General features: G+C 49.7%; 1 protein-coding gene across 1 annotated transcript in view; it reads left to right on the forward strand.

The window, feature by feature from the left end:
• Positions 1 to 10,093, forward strand: part of SLC6A17 (solute carrier family 6 member 17) — a 60,227-nt gene that overhangs the window by 31,163 nt on the left and 18,971 nt on the right. The window contains exons 4-8 of the mRNA XM_019513878.1: positions 123 to 304; positions 2,047 to 2,157; positions 3,813 to 4,054; positions 5,247 to 5,439; positions 8,169 to 8,361. Of these exons, the coding sequence (XP_019369423.1) occupies positions 123 to 304; positions 2,047 to 2,157; positions 3,813 to 4,054; positions 5,247 to 5,439; positions 8,169 to 8,361 (921 nt within the window). The remainder of the gene's footprint in view (positions 1 to 122; positions 305 to 2,046; positions 2,158 to 3,812; positions 4,055 to 5,246; positions 5,440 to 8,168; positions 8,362 to 10,093) is intronic.

Genomic DNA, 10,093 nt, shown 5'->3' on the forward strand with positions numbered 1-10,093 from the left:
GGTCCCTTCCAACCCTAGAAACTATGAAACCTAGAAACTATTTATGATGTGCTGCCTCATAAGATTCTGGGTAAGTCTCCAACAAACCCAACCCAAGCTCCTGTGACTCTTATTTGTTTCAGTTGTAGAGGCAGAATGTGAAAAGAGCTCAGCTACCACTTACTTCTGGTACCGGGAGGCCCTGGACATTTCCAACTCCATCTCAGAAAGTGGGGGGCTTAACTGGAAGATGACTCTGTGCCTGTTGGCAGCCTGGAGTATCGTGTGCTTGGCCATGATTAAAGGAATCCAGTCTTCAGGGAAGGTGAGTGTTGGCACTAGTGCCACAAAAGAAGACTCCTGCTGCCACTAGCTGAGGTGAGGTCACAAACATCAAGGATATCAGGAGACCTTTCCATTATAGTTGGGAGTGTCTGGCCAAGAGAAGCCTAGCTAAAATAGCATGGGACATGCCTACACAGAAAAATGGAAGTGTTACAGGTGTAGTCCCTGAGCTAGCTATAATTTACCTGGCTCAGGTAATGAGAGCAGTGAGGATGTGGCAGCCTAGGCTTTTGCATTCTGCCTGGAGGTAGGAGGTTTCTCCATCACTACTGGGCATGCCACATTGTTGATGTAACCATTACAGCTGGACTTAGTGCCTGCTGCTGATCCCTGAGGTGTGATGAGGAGGCTGTCTTCTGCAGCCATGTTGAGAAGTCAGGCTCTGAGTGCCTTAAGAGAGGCACGCAAGTATTTGGAGGTACTGAGCATGGAGAGCTCCTGCTGACTCCTGGAGGCACTGGGGAGACTCTGCACCTTAGAAAGTCAGGCCAAGCATCTGGACAACTGACAGGCTTGATGTTGGCAGCTGAGTTTTGTTAGGCCAGAGACAGAAATTTGACCTTTTCAGCTTGTTGCCCTTGGTTTTGCTAAGGAACCGCCATTCTGAGGAAGCTGCAGCAGTATCCTAGAGCGTTATGTGGTAGCAGAGGGACTTAGTGGGTGCCAGCCACAAGGCAGAGATGGCCAAGAGGTTTGGGGAGAAAGATATGAACAACATTTAGATGCCATTAACATTTGCATAATAGGCCTTCAGCACACAGAGGGTGAGTGAAATACAGGAGCCAGTTCCAAAGGGGAAAGTGCCCCCTGGGAAGTTGAAACTTGTTCTGTCTGTCACTCTGCCATGCAGCATTTGGTATGTGCACAGGTGCCATCGGGCAGTGACACCCCAGGCTGCTACCCGTGCACTACCGAGAGGCAGCAGGTGATCTGCAGAGAGTGGGGTTGGAAAGCAGAGCAGCAGCAGAGACAAGTCCGTGCTCAGATTAAGTATGCCCCCTGGGCTCCGTTAATACACATTTATGTGAGCAGGGCTGGCTTAACCCTTTGGGCCCTAGGCAAACAAACTCTTGGGCTCCTAGCTGAAGAGGAAATGTGCATATTATAATTATTGAGTAAAAACAAAATAATAATATGTAAAATAAGCACAACTGGGCCTCTTCTTCACTTAGGGCCCTAGGCATGTGCCTAGTTTGCCCATGCATTAATCTGGCCCTGCATGCAAGCAATAGAAAGGCACCCTGGATTCCCAGGAAGTCAGCCTGAGCTGCATGGCATGTACTGTGGCACTGTAGCACAGGAAGAGAATAGAAGGCAATAGTGACCAACATGTAGCATCTGGCCCAGGTAGAATATAACCACCTGCTACTGCTAAATGCTAGTGAAGGTTCTCCCATAGCTCCTGTGATAGCTGAAGATGCTGAGTTCAAATCTCCTGTGGTGGAAGGGTTCTGTTCCTCCCTGCTAGTGATAGAGAGTACCAAGGGATGGAGACATGCCCCTAGCAGCACAGCAGCTGCTAGTGGTAAGTCATGTTCAATGGAGGCTTAGAAGGGCAAATAGTTCCTCTTTGGGGCAGCATTGGCTCCCCTTCTCCTTTTTTTTTCTTTCTCATGTAGTGCCTCTGCAGAGGGGAGTGGAGGGTAGGGGCTGTCTGAGCACCAGTGTGGGGCACCGGAGTTGTGTACAGGCCCTGGTTATGCTGGTTCTTTTCTCTCCTAGGTGATGTACTTTAGCTCCCTCTTCCCTTACGTGGTGCTGGTTTGCTTCCTGGTGCGGGGACTGCTGCTGAGGGGAGCCATAGATGGCATCCTGCATATGTTCACTCCAAAGGTAAATTCCCATCCCCCATTGCCCTGATCAGACATAGACGTTGCCCAGTGTCCTTCATATTGCCAATGGGGGAGGAGGCAGATCTGATCTCAGCAGATTTCGGACCCTTTCCTTTCGGCCTCCTGCTTTATTTTGCAGGAGGAAGCTGGTTGCTGCTGGAGAAAATCATTGGCAGGCACACAGTGATGCACACATGTACATGTGCAGTCATGCCAGACACAGGCAGAGCAGCTGCCAGTCACGCCTACACACCGGCAGTCATTGTTGTGTCCCCCCTCCCTCCCAACTGGTGTAAGTGCATGCATGTGCACGCACATGCACACACTTCATACTAAAAAGCAGCAGTAGTGCAGCCTTGCTTAGATAACCCCCTACACATACATACACTCCTACTGAAGATTGGTATCGAAATAAGGCCCACACTGAAGCTCATCAGGAACCCATAGACCACCCCTACCTGATGCAGTTGGACCTGACTGTACCTTCAGTGGGGTGGGGGGATGCAGCTAGAGGAGCTGCCAGGTTCAAGCATGGGATACTTTGGGGGCTGACTGCTTGGATCAAGGTGGCACTGCTGCCCAGGACCTACAGCACTTGTCAGTTCTGCTGGTGTTGGTAGCTAGCTATGGGCTTCATTCTAAGATGCCAGGAGGCTGGAAACCGGCTGGTGCATAACACTCTGTTGGCACTGTGTATCAGCTAATGAACTGGCTAATTCATTAATGAAGCTGAGAGGTCGATGAATCAGCTCAGCCTGTGAAGCTCTTACAAGATATGAATTATGATCTCTTAATGAAAGGCACCCAGAGGCTTGCATCCTAGCATGCCAGCTTTTAGGAGCAGTAGAACATGGTGCCCAGGGGGTGCGAGTTACACAAGCTGATGGGTACCTCAAAGCAGTAGTGATGCTGAGGGCACTTTTAAAGCACTTGCACTGTAGGGAGACGGGCATTCAAGGATCCTGAAGGGAGCACTCAGCAGCCAGCGGTCCTCCAAGGAAGATTGGCACTCACTTGAGTGGATGTGCAGTGCCAGCTGGTGCCCATGTAATGGAGGGGAGGGAGACTGGAGGGACGTGTTGTAAGATAAGGATCTTGGTGGAGGTGTGGCCTAGTGGGCAGGGTGTCTCTGCAAGTGACTCCTGGTGAACAACTTTAGGTGAGTTGCTGCCCTCAGCTCTGAAAGGAGCTAACTATACTTGTTCACCATCAGGAAGTGCTTTGGCTCTGTGAAGGATGCGGCAGGTGGACCACAGGTTTTGGGGCTTCTCATCCTCAGGACTGCCCCTAACTTGCTCGGTTGTGATGCTGCTTCCCTGCTTGATGCCTCAGTTTCCCCATGTGTGAAACAGATACAATAACACTCAGCTCTGGGAGACCTATAGAGGGACTCTGAAGCATCGGTGTGAAGGGTCATTCTGTCTTCAAGGAAAGAAACTCTGTCCTTCACTCTGCTAGTTCACAGCAAAATGGTCCGTTCATGTACAATGTGTAAGAGTCCCAAGCTCTGGGTAGCATGTAGGACCTCCACCCATCTGTTCTAGTGAGGGGATCATTGCTTTGGTGCAGTGACAGGTGTGATGTTTTTAGATATGGGCCTGCTAGGCTGAGTCAGTGGGGAAAGCAGGTGACTCACTGGTTTATCTCCATTCCCAGCTTGACAAGATGCTGGATCCCCAGGTATGGCGAGAGGCAGCCACACAGGTCTTCTTCGCCTTAGGCTTGGGCTTTGGAGGAGTCATCGCGTTTTCCAGCTACAACAAGCAGGACAATAACTGCCACTTCGATGCTGTGCTTGTCTCCTTCATCAACTTCTTCACCTCTGTGCTGGCCACCCTGGTGGTCTTTGCTGTCCTGGGGTTCAAGGCTAACCTCATGAATGAGAAATGTGTGGTGGAGTATGTGTATCCTTCTCCCTCTCTCTCTTTCCCCAGGACCCTTTTCTTAGCCCTGGTCCTCTCAGTAGGACGGGGACACCTACCCAGACTCTTGTAACTCCTTTAACGCATGCAATAGCAGCTTATGGTTAAGACCCAGAATCTCCTAGTTCAACCCCTGAAGGTGACACTGCAGTGGTGAGAGGTCTCCATCTGTGTTGAGACTGATCAGTTCCTGGATGGGAAATTTCACCTCAATTGGTGCCCAGCTGAAGTCATTGTGGTTCAGATAAGGCACAGGACCACAGACCTGAATCTTAAAGCCTAGATTTTAAAGGAGTTAGGAGCCCAACTCCTAGTGACTCCTGATAGGAACTGAGTGCCTACCTTCCTTAGGTCTCTGACCTGAACCTAAAGGGTAGGGTCTTGGTCCAAGTTGCCTAGGGGAACCCAGGTGGGCCAACTTGACTGTAAATTCTCCCTCCAGTTTCAGCTGGAGAAGGTTTTCCCTTTCATTTCCAGTCCTAAAGTGGTACTTAGCTATGGAAAGCTGAAGAGCTGCTGTGCTTCACCCCAGAAACAGCTGCTTTTCACATCTGAGTGGTTTGATGTCTATTTGTGATTGCTAAGATGTGCACAGCACTTTTAGGTCTGTGGAGGAGAGGAAGCTACATGCATCTAAAACCAGGGGAGCAAGCTGGGGGCAATGCCAGGTTCTAGAGTTGTGGGATTGCTGCACAAGCCAGTTCTGACTCTTCTTGCAGCCTGAGCTAGAGTTCAGGAGATAAGTGGGGCTTCAGCCCCTGTTGGGGGGCTGTGTGTGTGTGTGTGGGGGGGGAATAGTCTCTATAATTGGTAGCCAAGGCAGCTTATCTCTGCCATGCAGAAGTGGACCCTTGCCTCAGCTGTGGGAGGAGAGGGAAGACCCCATGCCCAATGCACACAGCACCTTGCCTGGCCCATGGGATGGGAAATTGCATCCTACGTTCCAGGTGTTACTGTGCATCATCTCTGTTTCAGCTTATGCCCTGCTTTGCTTCCATTTTGCATCCCTCCACCCCCACACAGTGTCATGCCAGGCCAAGACGATGGGCTGATTAGTGATTGCATCCCATGTCTGCCCTACTGCACGGGACCATGTGCTCATTGCTCATCTCATTGCAGGGTGTGGTGATCAAGGGTTTCATGCATGACTCTGGCCTTGCTCCCTTAGGAATGCTGAAAAGATCCTGGGCTACCTAAACACCAAGGTCCTGAGCCATGACCTCATCCCGCCCCATGTGAACTTCTCCCATCTCACAGCCAAGGACTACAGCGAGATGTACAAGGTGATCATGACGGTGAAGGAGAATCACTTCAAGGAGCTGAGCTTGGATGCCTGCTTGCTGGAAGATGAGCTCAACAAGGTGCTCAATGCAAATGACTGTCACTAATTTTAGAACCAGAAGTGCCTCTGAGAGGCTGGGGATGCTAAAGCCACAATACTTTGGGTAGCTCTAGCAGGTCTGCTCATGCTGTCCACCCAGTGCTGTTTATATAGGAGCAGCACATATGCCAGTGCATGAAAGCCTGGGCATGTTGGTGCCCTGGCCCCCCGGTCTATCAGAGCATTGTATACTGTATATACAATGCCTGTGAATGCATCTGTAGGCTGGTGCGGGCTGTCTGGTGAGCCAATGCAACAATGTTGCTTGGACATCTGAGTAGAAGAACATGCATCTGTGGAAGAAAAGAGTAGCTATAAATGAAGTGATGGCAGGAAGATTCAAACGGTGTAATAAAGGGGTCTCTTCTATACCTGGTCTTGTTTAAACCTTTTATTAACAATTTGGATGCTGGACTAGAGAGCTTCCTGGTTCAATATGCAGATAACAGGAAACTGGGAGTGGCTGCACACACTTGGGGGCGGGGGATAGAAGTGGAATTCAAAAAGATCTTCTTGAGAGATTGGAGAGCTGGGCTAAAGGCAACAGCTCGCAATTCGGCTAGAACAAGTGAAGGTGCTACAAGTAGGAAAGAGAAGCCAGTCACACCAGTACAGAATGGCAAATGCAGGCCATCTAGTAAAGCTGCTGAGAGGGATCTGGCAGTTTTGGTGAATCACAGAATCCACATGAATCAGCCTTGTGATGCAGTCACAAAAATGCAGATGCAATTTGGAGTTGCATCAATGGAAGTATGGCATCAGGTGACACAAGGGAGGTGACAGTACTACTCAGCTTGGCCCTAGGTGGGCTGGAGTTAAGAGTCCTGCCTGCAATTTAAGATGGCTATGGAAACTGGAGAGGATCTGAAAGTGGGCAACAAAGAGGATAAAGGGATTGAATGCAAGCTGTAGAAGGAAAGGCTGACAGAACTTTGGAGTGTTTAGTTTGGAGAAAAGGTTTCGAGGGTGGGGGGCATGATTGCAGTTTTCTAATATTTGAAAATATGCTATAGAGAAGAGGGAGAACAGTTCAACAGGAACAGCAAGACAGTGGAATAAGTGGCCTAGGGAAGATTGGTATCTCCTTCACTGGAAGTTTTCAAGAAGCTGCATAGGTATTTGTCTTGGGTAGCATAGGAATAGTGAATCCTGCAGGGGGTCAGTTTAGATGGGTCAGTCCCTTCCAACCCTGTGATTCTATGATCAAATCACACAGGTTTCTTGCTCTACCAGGTATCTTTGTACTATATGCACGTGTCTGTTTCTGTGTGCACACAGAACACCTGGGCAGGTAAGTACATAACAGTGCAGTCCCTATGACTCAAGGGAGGGTGTTTGGACAGTGTGGGTATGTATGTGTGTGCATACTTGTGTCTTTGGCATTAGCATAATGTAGTCTGTCAAACAATAACGCTGCTCGTCTGTGGCTGTAGAGCAAATTAATGGCGCTGCCCCTCCACCCAGCCAGTGCAGGCTGGGAGGCTATAGGTTATGCTGCAGGATCCATTTCTTAATTTCATGGAGATGAAAGCCAAGGGGATCATTAAGTCAGTGACTCCGACCCCTGTAGACCAAGACCCATTCCACCCAGTTACCTCTTATACTGAGCCCAGGCACCGGTTATAGCATTTCAGTCCTTAAAGAGCTGAAGTGTTGTATGCTACAGGCAGGCAACAGGCTGGATCAAGGTGCCAGCACTGCCAGACTCCTACAGTGACAGGGAATTGAGTGGGTGAGGCAGATGGAGATGCTGCTGTGGGGTCCTGCAGGGGCTCTGCATTGTGATCCCCCTTCTCTGTAGAGGAAGTTATTGGAGCCTGCAGAGTCCAGCATAATGTATGCAATTCTCCAGCGGCTGCCTTGACATATACGCTCATCAGACACGTGTGCACTGCATGCGGCATGTGTTTGGAGCGATCCTGTGTGCAGTACACAACAAGGCAGCAGGGCAAATTCCATCCTCATTAAGGTTAACGGGGTAACCGAGGGTATCTCTATCCTTTTTAGACTCATTCATGCATTTCCAAGCATATTTAGAGTCTAACCAGTGTTGTCTTGTGTACATGCCTGGGAAGGCATGAGCATGGGTGTTTTAAGAAGGGAATATGTACACAGGTTTGGGAGCTGGGGAGCAGGATTATCTGTTTTTGAGCACAGGCTTGTTTATCCAAGTCCCAAGTTCTGTCTGAAGCTTTGGTGGCTCATGAGGCTAATGTCTGAGGCCAGTGGCACATGAGGGAGTTATGATATCTCCTCCAGTTGCTTTTGGTTCCCCAGGCTGCTCACTGTTGGGTTACTTCCTGGGGGAGCTTTCTGTACAAGTCCACAGTGAGGATTACTGAGGATAACTAGAGTAAGGTTTGAATTCAAGCCTTTAGGGATGCCAAAAACTACCTTAACCACTCTGACACATGTCCTTTCATAGACTCATAAAGGGACCTCCAGCGGTTAGCTAATGCAACTGCCTGCTTAGGGCAGGATCACCATTATCTGAGCCATCCTAGGCAAGTGTCTGTTTAATCTGTTTTGAGAACCTGAGGAACAACCATCTCATACAACTACCAGGCACAATGCCTGACATATTAAAAAAAACACCCAACTTGCCTCAAGTGTGTGCACACAGGCTTCTTTTAAAGTACTACGCACAAGTTCCCGATGTAGTTTTTACTCCCAATTTGACATTACTCTGCCTTTTCTGTCTGTGTACAGTCAGTGCAAGGAACAGGTTTGGCCTTTATCGCCTTCACTGAAGCAATGACTCGCTTCCCTGCATCTCCTTTCTGGTCCGTGATGTTCTTCTTGATGCTGATCAACCTGGGGCTGGGCAGCATGATTGGGACCATGGCAGGCATCAGCACCCCTATCATTGACACCTTCAAGGTGCGGAAGGAAGCTTTTACAGGTGAGTCTTTTCTCCTGTGCTCTCTGGGGTCTCCATTTCCCCGTCTCCATGTCAGGGTGGGCAGGGTGACTTGAGAAGAGATATTAGAGATGACAGGCCAGAGGTTGTACCCAGGGTCTCCAGCTGCAAGGCTAAACTTTAGCAGGAGGATACCTTGGCTTTCTACCTATACAATAAGGAGGACTAGAAGAAAGCAGTAAGAGAAGTAAGACCACGAGATTATGGAAGATGGATCTGAATAGACTATCTGAGGGAACTTGTGTGACACCTGGGTGAGACTAAATTTTGGGATGGCTTAGAGAGAACGGAGCACAAGGTCTATAGGCCCAGGATTACATGGAGAATGAATTTACTGTAGAGAAGGAAGCTAGTGGTCCCTGGATTTAGGAGTTTTTTATAGGTGGTACTTTGTCACTGGCATATGCACTCCTTCCCAGTACTGAACAATTCTTAATTGGTAACATGCTGCTGGCCATCTTTGATGCTGCTGAAGCAAAGCAGAGGCAGGAAAATGCAATGCCCAGAAAACTGGACTGGAGATAGCAGAGCCTGGAGTAGCACCCAGGACTCTAATAACCTGCTAGATGACCTCGGTCAAGTCACCTTCCCTCTCTGTGCCTTTGTTTCCCCTCTTATACCTTGCCTTCTAATAAACCCTTTGGGGAGAGCACCATTTCTTATGTATGGGCCTTCGCACGTGCAACAAAATTGGCCTTTGAAGCGGCTTAAATGCCCTTTTGCACTCCTTTAATGGTGTTGCTTTTTGCATGATCGGCAGTGTATTCTGCTTTAAATGACTTTGTAATGTAGCAAGATTAAACCCCTCTGAGGTGTTTTAGTTTGCTACCTAACAAAGTGCAATGGTGCACAGGGTGCTGGACGCCGACATGCTCAGGGAAGCTCGGGCTTGGCAGGCTTCCAGGGCCCCATGCACCATCTCCGCCTCCTTCTCCCACTGCCAGCACACCGAGCTACCCTCCTGCCACCTTGCCACTCTGCCCCAAGGGCAAGCTAGCCATTCCTGGGCAGTCCCAGGTGTTGGAGCTTACCTGCTTCTCCTGCGGCTCAGGGGCTGTGTGACCCAGCAGCAGCTAGTGCAGGCAGGCTCAACTGAAGAAAAGAAAAAGCGGCAAGGAGCCTGATCTTCTTCTTTTTCCTTCTGGACCCTGCCTGCCTATCTGAGCTGCACAGGGGCCCGGTGCCTCCCTCCACAGCGGCAGCACACCCTGCAATCACCTGGGCCAGGTGCCGCCTGGGGGGTGCCACCACTGCAGAGGGAAGCACCGGGGTCCCCCACAGCTCAGGGACCACTTTGCCCACCACCATGCACCCCCTTCCCCCCTCCCCCCCCCCGACTGCAGGAGAGGCATGTAAGCTCTAAGGATTACACGACAGCGTATACATGACAGTGGTTTAGTCTGGTTTAATTCTCCCTAAATTGAAACAGCAGGTTTTTAAAAACCTACTGTTTCAATTTAGGGAGAACTAAACTGCCATCTTATGTACAAGCACCGTATGTACAGCACCTAGCACAATGTGTGTATGGTGGGGGCAGGGGCAGACAACTCTTGGGCTAGAGGCAATATTTGTGGGGAGCCGGAGGAAAAGCAAGGGCAACATTGGACCACCCCTGCTGAACCAGATGGGGCAACTGATGCCCAGGAAAAAGCCAACCTATTAAATGGGTACTTTGCATCAGTCTTTCATCAGTCCCATGGGATTCCCATGCCTG

Source organism: Gavialis gangeticus, unplaced genomic scaffold (genome assembly GCF_001723915.1).
Source record: "Gavialis gangeticus isolate Ggan-Ray unplaced genomic scaffold, GavGan_comp1, whole genome shotgun sequence".
NCBI classification, from domain to species: Eukaryota; Metazoa; Chordata; order Crocodylia; family Gavialidae; genus Gavialis; species Gavialis gangeticus.